This window comes from Mycteria americana, chromosome 4 (genome assembly GCF_035582795.1).
Source record: "Mycteria americana isolate JAX WOST 10 ecotype Jacksonville Zoo and Gardens chromosome 4, USCA_MyAme_1.0, whole genome shotgun sequence".
NCBI classification, from domain to species: domain Eukaryota; kingdom Metazoa; phylum Chordata; class Aves; order Ciconiiformes; family Ciconiidae; genus Mycteria; species Mycteria americana.
The window spans coordinates 54,596,807-54,611,205 of NC_134368.1; the positions used below are offsets into that span (position 1 = coordinate 54,596,807).

The following is a 14,399-nucleotide window of genomic DNA, read 5'->3' on the forward strand; positions in this document are numbered from 1 at the left end:
ATTACTAGTTTCCTATAAATTCATAGTAACAAATCACTAGTTCCAAAAATGTTTTATGAATGTGTGAAATGAATTTCATTTACTGCTTTAAAGATGTTGTCTCTTCCCCCAGTATCCCCATTGCACAACACTTGTTGAAGTTAAATTTTGGACTTTGTTACTGTTTCCAAAACAATGGACTGCTTTTCAGTTCGCATGTGGATAACATGCCCTAGCTCATGTCTGATTCCCAGCATGCATCTGATCTTTGAAAAAATATTCTGAGTGGCTTTTTATATAAATGAATAAGCTTACATTTAAGAGATCACCTAGAAGGATTAATATGACAAACAATGAGATAGAAACTTCTCTTCCATCTACAGATAAATATCCCAAGTTAATAATATTCAACTTTTCAGGCAGGCGTTGTCCAAGACAAATGCCCTGTGGATTTTTTTTATTATTGTTTATCCCTAAACTGTAACCCACTAGGGATTTTTGTGTGGATAAAATAGATCTTTCTTTTCAGCAGCTGGAAGGACAGGGAATAGAAATAGAAAGCCCTCACTGAAATGTGTAAATTGCAACTCTTAAACCAGTTACTTAAAGCTTAGAAAGGCAAAGTCTAGCCTTTATGTAAAGTTTATTTATGTGTTTTAGTAACTGATTAGTTCTAATTCTGCAGCACCCTATTTCTAGGTATGTTTTAGATGTTCACTTTTAACCATCTCCTTTTGAGCAACCAGTTACAGATTTGGTTTTGGCCTTAAATTGTAGAGTCAGTTCATTGTCCTGAGTGAAGATGTGTCTGGATTTTCCAGATTTGTAGTTTAGCTAATCCATAGCCACTGGAAAATATTTGTCCCACTTTTGGTCAGTCCTTAAACAACCTGTCATAAATAATGTATTTATTTTTTTTTCCCATGTCATAAATATCTGTAAAGCATACCTGCAGATCTACCTAATGGAGCAGGAGCCCAGGATACCTGTATTAATCTGAATAAAAACTCCGTAGCTACCCAGACTTCGGAGATGCTGCCTGTACCAGAATTTCCGTCCACACCTTTACCACCTGTGAGGTCTGCTCCCTGGTCATTCCTAAGTCTGTTCAATAATTTTCAGCACTTAAGGCTCCCTACTTAAGATACTTAATTCTGCATGCTAATATATAAAAATATATATATAAAAGGCAGCAATGCCTACTCTTGTGGCTGATTTAGTCTGCACAAACTTTGTGGTTGTGATTGCTCTCTACCTCGTAGTTTACTTCTATTTTTATGTATTACAGTGAGATGTCTGACGGGTGCTTTTCTTCAAGTAGAGGGCTTTAAGACAACATTTTCTAGACTTTTTTTTCCTATCACAAGTGACAAAAAGAAAGGATATGAAAAAATATTGAGAAATATAGTCTAACCTTGACAAAACTAACACCCTAAAAAAGTTGCGGCAAAAAGTGTATAAAACTTTGGGAGTGAATCCCACTAGCACTTGTGTCTGTTTCTTTCCCAGTATTCCTAAAAGTTTTCCATCACATAATGTAATACTAAATATATGCGTTCCATCTTTGTAAATGTAAAATACTACTTGGCTTTCGGAGTTTATAAGCAGCAGGACACTTCTCAACCTTCACTAAAAGCGTGACACTTCCTAAGTGTATTGTGCCTCATTTTATCCCCCTATTTGTATTTTGCTGTAAACTCCACGCTTTTTTGGGGGGGGTGGGTTGGTTGGTTTGTTTGTTTTTCCAATTTACTAACACTTTCATGCACAGTGTCTCCTGTTCAGCGTACTATTTCAATGCGGATTAAAAATCTCTTTCTCTGTGTGTCTCTATTTGGTTTTATTACTGTGAATGGAGTGAAAACGGTGCTAGACCAGAGCCTGCAGCTGCTCTTTTGCCAGTAGCAGTGTCCTCCCCGGGCAGCGTCCCCTCTCCCAGACTGTCTGAACACATTGCTGCAGCAGCTCCTGGGAGGTAAAGCATTCGGAGGGGGTTTCAATTGCGTTAACAATCTATCTATTTGTTGTTCTAGCCTAGATTTGTCTGTCTTGAGGGAGAGAGGGTTGTCTGTCATTCACTTAAACTTTATTAATCTGCCGTGAGTAGGGAGGGATTTTCCTGGAAATGGTAGGAGGGGGATGGAGAAGAGAAATTAAATGAAGCTGAGCAGATTCATGAACGGTCTGGTGGATGCCAGTTAAAATAAGACAGAATATTCAGTGTGTGTCGGTACGTTGTCAGTGGGTGTCCACCCTGTCACCTGAATGGAGTGACTTTTCACTGGTCTCAACAACTCAAAAGTGAATTCAGATTTCTTCAGCACACAGAAAAGTGCCTTTAAAAATATAAAAAATTTTTTTTTTAAGAAGTGGATTATTTTGTTCATAACACTGTGCTGCGCTATGATGCAATCAAAGAAAACTAGGTTATTATTTGGTAAATTTCCTGTCATTGGCCTTGGATAGCTTCACCGGCACTTATCTTGGCAGACGGGTGATGTTTTGGAGGTCATCTATGGGTACTAGACAGCGACAGTAATTTTGGATACAAGACAGTGACGGTAATTTGGAGGGTTACGATGCTATTATTGAAGATCAATAACATTTTCTGATGGTTTGTGTTTCATAGTGCAGGAGTGTTTTTTAATTCCAGGTAGCTAGTGTTCATTACACATGCACGAGCACAAAGTTACAACACGAAACAAAGCTGCTCCTTCAGAAATGAGAATTGAATGAACAGTGCCTGGTCCTGCCAAGCCCCTGGACAGAGACTCGTCCTTGTGAGAAGCATACAGGAATATACTATCGCCCATACCTGTGTGGGCTTTCTGCAACTAGAAATCTAATACTAAGATTTGGGATTGACAGTTTCCCCTTTAAAGCAATAGTCTCAACCAGCTGAGACAGATGAGGCGAAACCTCACAACAAAATATGTCAAGTCTGCTTTGCTGCAATGTCTTTTGAAGGCTTTTTTGATGTCTGGGAGAAGAGGGTGCCTTCATGACCTAACATGAGATTAGTCAGGAGGGGATGGTGGGTGATGAGAGAGGTTTGCTTGGACAGCGGGCCAGTACCTTCATGGTGACCTTTGGTTTGAGCCAATACAGAAAAGATTTGGTTGTGATGGTTTCAGCAGCACGTTCTCTTAAATCCCAGGAAGCAGATGGGATGAGTAGTTATGAGTCACCAAAGATGAAAAATACACACAAAAGGCGTGTGGCAATACTCGTGTGCGGGTGTTTTGGGGGTTTTTTGGTGGGTGTGGTGTTTTTTTTTTTTTTTTTTTTTTTTTTTTAAAGCAGAAAACCTGGGATGAAAAAGGCAGGGGGGAAAAGTACTACTTCAGTAATTGATTTTTCATGTCTACCAATGATTACACCTACTGAGCTGCAGATGCCTTGCAGATACTGCAACAACAACTGTGTTCTGAGTAGTAAGGAGTTCTTTCTAAATCCTAGCTCTGGATCTGTGTCCGGGTAAAGGAAATTTAAATCTACTGTCACTCAAGACCTATGGCACTAAGTTTATTATTTGGCAAAATTAACCTATCAAGAGAACAGCTTTAAAATGAGCCACGGGAAATCAGAAAGGACAGCTACATTCATGGTGGTTCAGGATGAGAGCCAAAGTATTTATACAAATAATCAAAAAAGTAGATAATGAGTATTTTCTATTCAAGAAGGGCAGAAATCTGAGCAGCTTTTGCAGAGCGGTAGAAGGAAGGATTAGCATTGAGTGTAGGAAGGAGAACATAAATTATTTGACAAAGCTGTGTAGTCTTGATTCTCTCCTGAAATGAGAGGTCATCAGTGTGTAGTAACTATATTTGGTGTTTGTTTTGTTACTGAGCCGATGTCGCTGCTTTTATAACACTCTTCTGGGTGGGGAATACACCCAAAGCTGGTCTCCAAACCCCCTTTTTTTAAAATGGCAGCTATCAGAAATCCGTATGGAGCAATGGTGGGTGCCCTGTCAGACTTTTCATAAAGCAGGATTGGGCCATCCAAAGGTCAGTAGACTTGCTTTTGCCACTAAAGCCCCGCATTTGTTGTCAATGACGGGCATAGGTCTTTCTTCTCCTAATGGGCTCCGTCTTTTCTTGGCTGAAGCTCTGTGATTAGTACCACCCACTACTGAACCACCAACAAGGAGAAAGAGCTTGCTGTGGAATGTAAGAAAGATCTGGATTTGATTGCTGGATTAAAGTTAGGTTCGCTGCTTATAAGGCAGGCTTCATAATATAAAGCATAATGCTTTTTTAATTGTAGTTTTAGTTCTTCATTGAAAACCTAAACTAGTCGTATGGCAATATAGCCAACTACTGTAATTTATAGTGTATTATTACTCAATTTCATATATGTAATATCCTCCTATAATAAGTTTAGCAGTAAAATATTTAAGAGCAATTACAGCCTTTTTAGAAAATTGCAAAAAGTCATCTTAAATAGTCATCCTGGCAACTTTAGACCGTGTAAACCACAGAATCTGGCACTTCCTGAGAAATATATAACTAATATAAAGCAGATCTAGTGCCAGCAAGTCTTTAGATTGCTTTTTTATATACATGCTTTTTACAGTCATACAGACCTACTTTCATCCTTCTTTTAATGGAATTATTCCTGATATTCATAAATACAAAGAGTTAGTATTAAATAGTAGGTGATTAATCCTGATTTTTGTTGTGTATTTTCTGATTAGTGGACAGCAAGGAGTATTCTCTGCAGAAATTGTAATCTCGGAGAGTAATTTCTTACTCCTTTTCTAGCTACTGCCAAAGCAAGTGAAAAATGGAAATACAACGAGTATGTGTGTGTGAATAAAATTTGGAATTAACTTGCTCTTCTCTTGCTCTCCCTTCGGAGCATATACCCAGTGTGATTTATTCCCCTTCTCCTCGCCTTCTTCAAGGCCCTTTTTATGACTTACAAAGCTTCACAAAGATGCTGTATGAAGTTTTGGAGAACCTGAGAGCTATTCCAGGAAAGGGTATAATCTCTGCATACCCCTGTTTTGTTGTGAATTGTTGTAACTGCTGCTATACTCTCCTCAGCTCAGCCAGATCTCCTTTTTGGCAGGTTTGACATTTCTACATCAATTTTCCTAAACAACTTCTCTCGGTTGTAGTCATCATGCAAAAGGGAATTTGCAAAGACAGGAGCTGCTCATTTAATCAGCAAATGAGCATCAGGTTGGGGAGAAGAGGAGGTCTCAGACTGACTGAACTAAAACTGTCAGATCTTTTATGATTGTCTTGGTTTGATGACAAGTAAGAAGAAGTAGAATATGGGGGGAAAAAATATTGCTTTCCTGTGGTGAATGCTACTTGTCCTTCTGCTTTCTTTTACTTCAGAGAACTTTTGTTTGAGAACCCTTTGGAAGCCTTACCCAAGTGCGCACCTCATCCCCCTGCAATTGTTCAGGTTTTAAATGCCAGCAGCCAAGTAGCCACAGTGTCTAAAGTGTCATCTACTTACACTAGGTAGAGTTTCTAATATACTGGTTGTGCTCTGGTTCAAGTTTGTTGTCTATTTTTTGAGTAACTATAAACTACCCAAATAGTTTGGTTTTGTGGTTAAACAAGCCTGGTTCTAAGCTCTCAAGCTGCAGTAGTAAAAATGCCCCAAAGAACCAGTTTCAGCATGGGCTGATTCCTAGGGCATGAGTATTTGGTTCCTAGGGGAGAAAAAAAAGCCCTCACATGCTACTCGCTTGTTCTTCTTACGAAACATGCAAGAACACCAGCTAGAAAGTTGTGCATTGCTGTTGGGTGCTTTTAATCAAATGAGAGATTTCTCCTCCGTATGTTGTCTCGTTATAACTACTTGTGAAATTACCATCGACTAGGAGAATAACCGGGGAGTTGCCTGCTCCAGAGGCAGCGAGCTGTTTGTCAGCTGATAAAGCAGCTCCTCTCCCCGCCACGCGGGCTGTGGCCACGCAGACCTCTGAGCTCCCCCTGCCCACCGCCGCGGCCGCGCCTGCCGCCTCGCCTGTGGAAGCGGCCCGCGTGCTGCCTCCCGCTCCTGCCAGGTACGTCCGTGCCTAGAAAGCCACCATCAGAAACTATAATTTTACATACGGTTTAACCTGAGGGTTTTTTTTTTTTATGATGATGATGATGCTATCGAGATGGAGCAGCTTGCAGCTGTCTCCTGACCCGCATGCTGCTCTGGAAATTTGCGTAGCAATTAGAAATTCGAGTAGCTCTTAGGCAAAAGTTAGAAAAATAATTCAAAAATTAAAGTGGCCCTTAGATGGAGGCGGAGAAACCAGTCACGGGTAGGAGATTCAGTTGGAAGGTGACTTTGTTGTCAAAAGTTGGTGGCGCGGGGTGAATATATAGTGTCAAAGCGTGGAAGAAGGTTTTTGAGGGAAGGCAGAGCACAGCGTGCATAATGTATGATTCTTTGATATTACATATTTTATTCACCTGGCTTTCAAAGGTTAGTCACCCTTGCTATAAAATGTGTATTTTTGAATTGTCTGGTAGCCTGAAGTTTTTGGAGGAGAATACAAACATTAACTTTTGTAGGGACGGAACGTCCAGAGTATAGTGTTTACCAATGGGGAAAGAAAGTGCTTCCCTCAGTAATTAACAGTCAAGGGTATTAAACCATACCTGTTCTTTCTTTTATGGGTAAGGAGGGCTTTTAAAAAACCTTAAATGAACTTCTCCTGAGCTTTAGTTAGCATTGCCAAAAGTGTAATAAGTGTTTGATTAATGACTCTTCTTCTCTTGCTGCTTTTGGGCAGACATGATGCATCTCTGCGTACTTGTGAAACAAATTCTTTCACTAAAGTCTTGAGCTGTCAGTCTAAATCATCTGTAAGTCATACAAGGTAAATGTTTTATGGTATATCTACAGCAGACTGCTAGGTGTAAGCAAGGTTTTCAGGCAGCATTTTTGCATTTAAATCCAAGAAGTTGTGTAAAGTATAGTTGTGTAAGCATTTGGAGCATTTTGTTCACTTCTGAAATGATTTTAAAAAATGCACAGCAATTCTGTGGATGATCTTGAAATTTTCAAATAGAGCCTGGGTTATGGATTCACCATTGTAGAAACAATTTTGGAGCCGGTATGTTTTTTTCACTTTTTTTTTTTTGCCTGTTCGCATTCCTCCCAACCCAGTTAATAAGTAGGGAAAATGAAAAGGAGGTGAGGAGCACACCGAATTTGGTAAAGGTGGCTAAAAAGAGACCTACTGAACTTATATCACCAAATACTCTAAAGCTTTCCATGTTTGTTATTTATTATGAAAAAGAGGAGAAGCTAAATGATCTTTAGGGCTCTTTCTGTCAGCACCATGGAGACTTAGATGGATCCATGTGGAGTGTCCTGGAGTTCAGTGGGAATGACCCAGGGGTGCGAGGTGGAGTCTGGGGTGGGGAATTTGAAGGTTGATAGATGCCGAATCCTGACTTGATGAGGGGAAAGTTTTATTTGTGGGAGAAATAAAAATTTCTGTTTTCTACCTTAGTATTCAAGTGGCTAACATATTGCCTGATGTCTTTGTGAACTAGGAACCTACAATCAGATAACTTTCCAGTGGTTAATGTAGTCCAGTATTGTACGGTGTCTCTGTCAATCTTTCCTGCTTTCTCTGTTTTCTCCTCTGTTGGCTCAAAGCTTCTGTGCTAGAAAAGTACTGCTGGAAAATCCTTTGGGAAGTCTGCCCAAGTTTGGACCTGCTCCTCTTCCCGTTCTTTCTCCTTTCAAGCAGAGATCAAAAATTAAGAGCATGGCTGCTGCTGCTGTGTCTGCTGCCGTTGCTGTCCGGGCCAGGTAGACATCAACTTTAAAAGAGACATTTTATAGCTTGGTTTAAAAAAATTGAAGCTCACACAAGAATAATCGGTTCCTGGCAGGGTTGCAAAATCAGCTCTTTCACAATAGTGTGGTGGGCAAGTTGTTAGAGTATGTCCAAGGCTCCCCTGCCCTATTTTTAGCTCAGCTCCAGACTGCTGCTCTGAACCTTGGTGAGTAGTTCTACCTTTCTGATCCTCATGATATCCATTTTACGATTCAGTCAGTAAACTAACTGTAAAAAATAATTATGTTACAGGGGTGACAAAGAATAATTTGCATCTTTGAGTAACTTTTGGATGCTTGAAGATAACTCTCTGAGTTGTATCTAAATCTTTATTGCATTGCTTTTTATAAAGGCTTACTTAAACCAGTGGTCTCAAGTTTTTCGAACATGCACCCATATCAATAAAAAATTTTTGAGCGTGCATCTCCAATATATGTGTATTTATGTACTTCTAAATTATGTAAACGTCCTAATGTACTAATATATCACGTACATTATAAAACATACACAAAACCAGAAATTAAAAAAGATGAGAAAAAAATGAAATAAACACCATTTAAAAATATTTTCTATTTTACTTTATTAATGGTAAAATAAAATAAATTTCTTCTCACACCCCAATGGATTGTCTTGCACACCCCCTGCGGTGTGCGACCTCCACTTTGGGGACCGCTTATTGAGGCATAATTTCTAAATTGGTTATTCTAGGTCCAGTTTCTCCATACTGCTACAGAACTTACAGGCTTTTTGTAAGGGTTTTTGGGTTTTCAGTGGTCCCAGCCAATCTGAACTTTGTTTGGTCAGCTAGTTTGTTTACGTGATCTTTTTAAACGCTTGCTAGACTCTCCGAACCTAGTGTCTACCGCTCGCTCTTGGATGCCCTACTCATCACGCCTGTCACTAAGCCTCCTCTGCAGGCCCTCAGGCCCTCCAGGAAGTCCACAAGTGCTCTGGAGTTGCAAAAGAGTAAGAGGTATTGTCCGAGTGTGGTGCACGCTTGGCACTGAGGACTTGCAAGCAACTGGCTTCTCCTTCAAAGCCTGTTTCTGTTGTCTGCATGCTTGAAGCAGTCCGCCTGTTGTGGTCTTCGGCACAAGGTCACCAACCCCAAATCCTACTGGTTTTCACCGCTTTGCAGAACTAATCTGCACCCTGGTCCTGCCGACGGTGTTTGTGCAAGTCCACCGTACTAAGCAAAGGTTTCCTCGCTTGCGTCAGGTGCCCTTCCGAGACGCGCGGTGCCGTTCGTGTTGCGTCGCGAACCTCTGAGGGAGGCACTGTCACTCTGAATAGCCAGCTGGAGAAGAAACAAGGTATTCTGGCTTGAAAGCTCTGTCCAGGTGAATTATTTGCAACAGTTCCTTGAGCAAGTAAACGGCATGTTAGGCTGCGAGGGTGCTCCGGGAACAAAGAACTGCTATTTTTCAAAGCTCGGTTTTAATGTATAAAATCAAATAACTGGCATGCGGTGCAGCAAATAACTATTTTAAAACTTATTTGCTGTCTAGGCCCTTTGTTCCAGTGCTGATTCTCTTCAGTGCACAGGACTTTTTGTTCTCGTTTCCTGACCGCAGCTATGTTAACACTGTGGAAAGCTGCTTTTATGTAATGGACTTCAGCCTCAAAGGCAGAAATCTATTTGGTTATTTTACGGGCCAGTATGTATTAAGTTGTACTAAGGAAGAAATAATTTGTGGGTTTTCTTGTACTTGCATTTTCACAGGAGTAAAACCCTTCTAGAGATAAGGCCCAATTATAAATAGAGCTGAGATCCACTTGATGTAAGAAATTTCGGTTCAATAAAGAAGTATTAGATCTTTCCCTCCTGTTTTCATGGCTTCCAAGGTTACTTCAGTCGCTAGAAAAGGCTAAAGTAGCCCTAACTTTGGGGAGGGGAAATGGTAGTTATTAGACACCAACAGACAATCTTAAGTTGTATCCAATTTTCCAATGTTGTGGCATATCCACTTTAAAAAGAAAAAAATAATATCAACAGAGTTGTAGTGATATAACACAACCTTAAATACTGCCTTTCTTTTTGCTGCTGAATGATACTTATCGGGAAATCTTTTTATGTGTGCATCCAAAGGGAAAACCTCTCCAGGAGTTCTGGTACCTGTGCTCCACGGGTGCAGTTCAGGACGTGCTGCCAGCAAGACTTTATTCTTTAGCTGTGGTGTTTGTTTGCTGATACCTTAGTAGAGCCAATAATGGCGGTGAAAATGAATTCCCTGACTTCCCTTTTCTATTTTCCTTCACTCACTAATGTGCATTGCTTATGGCATAAGCTGCAAATGAAGGTAGATTGTTACAAGAACGGAAACAATCCCCTTCCTGAAAATGGCTCTATGTTTATCCATCGTTTGCTCACCATACGGGGAGAAACTCTCCTCGTTTTGAAGGTTTATTTTTGGAGATGTAAACACTTACTTCTGCTAGAAAGCTGAGATTCCTAAACTGGCTCTGTCCAGTTGCTGTCCCTTATGAGTACATGGGACTGCCCATCGGGAAAGGCAGCAAGCAATGGAGAACTTCTTTCATCCCGCCATAGCTGAAGTGCAGTTTTGGAGCTTTTAATCTGTTTTGTTCTTCCAGCTGGCAGAGCTAGAAAGAGATGTGCTGGGGAGCCAGGAGATATACTGGGAATACAGAGACCATATAAGCCTGCCCAAAAGACCTTATTGGTATTAGATGTATCAAGATCCAGGTTGAACGGCTTGAAATAAACATCCACAGATTATTAGAATTTTAAAAATGTTATTTCTAAACTTGTGAAAAACAAATTTTCTCTTAAACCATTGCAATAGCCAGGTTATCCTGGTTCAGGTTGCTGCGTACAGGCGGTGTCACAAGGCCATACAGGAAGCATATGATTTTCAGGCTGTTAGGGACATCCCAAATAGGATATGACCTCAAATCTGAGAAATGTGATGTAGCAGTACCGTTAGTCTGAGAACGTTATGCATAAATTGGTTGCATCATGGAAAACTTTCATTTTTGCTGTAAGTATTCATCAGGTGGAGGAGGAATCATTTAAGAGTTATGAAAGGGAGTTAAAAGATTAAAGCTAGAGTTAGAAGGTAGGCTTGTCGTTAATAACAGTACAAGTGTTTTGACACTGAAATGTGCTTGCCCTGGACCTGACCTGCGAGTGTCATCTGGGAAGTCTGAGGAAGCTACTCATGAGGAACTTGGCAAATACGTAAGCTTTATCATTCCTCCTTCAGTCTTCTAGTGATGACACTGACAGGCAGATTTGAAGTGTCAAATGTACTCAAAAGTATAGAGGGAGATTTCTGTGACACTGAAGTTGCAGACACACGCTTTTCTCATAGCGGAAGCCAGTCCTAAACTACCTTGTCTTCAACTACTGAGCCTGGTACGTAATGTCAGAGGATGTCTTCCTATCCTTTTTTTTCAGTCTGCCACAGCGCTTTTATACAGTATATCTCCCCTGCCTCAAAATCTGTTGTTAAAAAGACTTGTATCCTAAGCCTTTAAGGAGTCTAATGTGTACCTTAAATGCCTCCATTTGCGCTATACAAATGTCTTTAAATACCTTTTAACATTTGAAATTAACAGAATGCAAGGTCTCACGTTGTGCTTCACTGAGCTTGTGCACGCTGCATATAGCAAATCCATCAGTGTCAGTTCAGCAGAGCTACCGCTGTTATCAAAAGCCTACAAATGCAATAGCTGTTACTCATTCAACTGAGCATTCAGATATATTCTCTAAACTGTGAATCTTTTTTTTATCCCTTACCCAGAAAAAGATTCTAAATACGTCAATTATTAACCCTGTAAATCTAGAGACAAAACAATCAAGGTTATGAACTTGCGTTTTGGCCTCATGGTGTGTTCATGTTCTTGCATGTCGTGTGGCCGAGGCAATATTGTGTGTGTGCAATACTTGTAAAGTAAAAATAGCTCGGGGATTTTTACTTTACGAACTTGGCACAATCTATAATTCTGTGAATGACCCCGGTGAAATATGCGTTATGCACCTGTGCTGTAAATTTTTCTTCAATAGGGGAAAGAACGCAAGGCTTCTAATGTGTTAACTGATGGGTTTCCAGATTGCACAAAATATGTATTTGGAATTGGTTTGGCTGTATTTTGCAACGTTGTTGAGTTCTTTTCCTGTTTTTGTGATCCTCTTAGTTTGCAAATGACCTTCATTAGCAATTACTCCTCTAATTTGAAGATTTTTAATGAAAATATTTGTTTTCAGCTTCACAAAGGCAAATATCCATTATACAAATACTGTTACACTGCATAAAAATTTTGTTATGATAACTTTCTCATTCTTGAACAGCCTCTGGAAATGAGAAATGAAAAATTTTCTTGCTGGCGATGTAATTAGTGGCTACTTACACTCTATGTGAATTGTGATTAAGTGCAGTTCTCATAATGCGTCTTTTTAAATAGCTGAAAGAGTTCTGCTAACCCTTAAAATATAAAAGCAGCTGTAAACTGCTCTAAAGCAGCAATATAAAATATTGTGCATGTTGTTTAATGAATAAAGAAACTTATAGCTTATAAAAGAATAATGTAGCTTATTTAAAATACTTAATTGTTTGGGGGAGCAGTGGCCCATACAAGAAAATTGCATATAATTAAGTCACTTTTAGATTGATGGTTTTTATTAAGATCTACAAGTATAATCTGATTTATATGAGTATTTGCCTACTCTCCAAGAAAAAAAAAGTATTTAAAAAGTCTGGGATTGTAGCAAATTTACAGTAAGGGTTCTGCTTTAACCTGTGTCATGCCAACACTTAATTATTTTAAATGGAGATTGTGAAGGGACTTAGTTGTCTATATTGACTTTTGACAGAAATTACTCAAGTGTCCAGTTCTTAAAAAACAGCTTGAAAATATAACTTCCACAGCATTGCCCTGGGGTGATCACCCCAGCATCAGTGGTGACGGAGTAGTGGGTGCTGCTCTGTTGCAACAGGGTTCAGGGATGTCGCTCCACGTCTCCGTTTCACAAATGCTCTTGTTCTAGCAAGAAATGACTTCTATTTTTAATTCCCTTGTTTCTGAACAGTGATTCCCTGGAGGCTACCCAGCCTGCTGCTTTTACAGCCGCCTCGGCGAGGAGCGTCCCTGCCCACCAAGAAAACACCGACACGAGACCTGCTCCCGCCAGCACCGCGTCTGCTGCAGCCCTCAAGCCAACGGGACCCCCGGGTGCTGCCAAGTACTCGGGCTGGCAGCCTGCAAACCAAGCAGGTAACTTTCAGTGAGGCTTTTTCTTGTTCGCTTAAAGACCTTTGGGTAGCTCGGGAAAAGATACTTTACCTTGGGTGTAAAAACAACAGCCTTCAAATGGCTATTTATGTGTTTTGAGTCCAGGCAGGTTTGTTTAGAAAAGAGGAGAAGAAAAACAGCTTTAGCAGTTTTAGTAAACCAGTAGCCCTTTGTAAGTAGCCTCACAGATGTAATTGGTTTCACAAACAAGCAAAATCAGATCTCTCAGACCTCTATTAAAAGCATCTATACCAATCGAACATATGTATACACACCTCACAGTTTCCACTCGGCGCTTCCCATGTGACTGTAAATTCAACGGAGTATATTCCATGCCATTTCAGGGGTGGGAATATCAACAGACACGTGTTTTCCAAGTGATCTTTTCTGAAGTAGATGTTAATTTAAAAAAAAAAAAAAAAAAAAAAAAAAAAGACTAAAACATTAGAGTAGTTATGTGTTTGGCATTTGTAGGTTTTATTTGAGCAGGGTGCCAGAGCATTGCATAGGTTTGTGATATGGAGATTTGTGTAAAGGTGGGTTCTTGCAATTTAAATAGCTATTACCTTTGAATGCAGTTTGGTGATTCTTACCCCTTTAAACCAGCACCAAAATGTCTTACGTCTGGAAAGCATGCCATTTTCTTTATGGACACTCCTATGTTATAACTATATCTGTATTAAGAAATGCCATATGTGTAATTGTGTACTTATATTTTTGTGATATCACATGCAGTAATTTGGGGTCATCTTTTAATGTAACTTGTTTCTTAAATTGAATCAGTGTTTGGTGCTTGAACTAAACTTGAGTAGTAATTTCAAAGGATCTGGGAAATCTGTATTACTAATTAAGCTTTAACTGCAGATTTTTCTTGTAAGAATGAGGTGAATATTCTTGATTCTCCTTCTGACAGGATCTAAGGTGCTAAATAGATTTTTTTTTTTTTTTTTTTTTTTTTTTTTAGTTCTACTGTTAGGGGTTTTCCCTCTTTAGAAGTACATCCACTCCAGAAAAGGAACTACAGAGGCCCTGGCATAAAAATAAAGCTAAAGCATATGGTGTTAATGTGTATGTTTTATAATGGCTTTGGCACATCTGGCTAAATTACTATTGTGCCTGGTAACAAATATATGCATTTTGTTTTGGACACGCAGTTCTGCTAGCAAGCCTCAAGATGGCAATACACTGTCATTTCTATACTTAGCTGTCAAATATCGAGTACATTCTTAAGGACAAGGTAAAGACTTATTTAAATTTAGATCAGTTTAATTCTAGCATTATTTTACTACTATGAGTTAGCTATCATTAGAGGGAAAAAAAAAAACCCAACTCTCTTTAAAGTTACATTTTT

The 14,399-nt window shown here is 39.6% G+C and overlaps 1 protein-coding gene across 7 annotated transcripts in view; it reads left to right on the plus strand.

Annotated features, from left to right (window-relative positions):
* PDLIM5 (PDZ and LIM domain 5) overlaps window positions 1-14,399 on the plus strand; it is a 126,094-nt gene that overhangs the window by 85,359 nt on the left and 26,336 nt on the right. For 5 of the 7 annotated variants that reach the window (XM_075500583.1, XM_075500586.1, XM_075500589.1 and 2 more), the window contains 3 exons: window positions 924-1,058; window positions 1,838-1,954; window positions 12,846-13,030. In XM_075500583.1, the coding sequence (XP_075356698.1) occupies window positions 924-1,058; window positions 1,838-1,954; window positions 12,846-13,030 (437 nt within the window). The remainder of the gene's footprint in view (window positions 1-923; window positions 1,059-1,837; window positions 1,955-12,845; window positions 13,031-14,399) is intronic. The other 2 variants (XM_075500587.1, XM_075500590.1) reach the window with 1 other exon arrangement.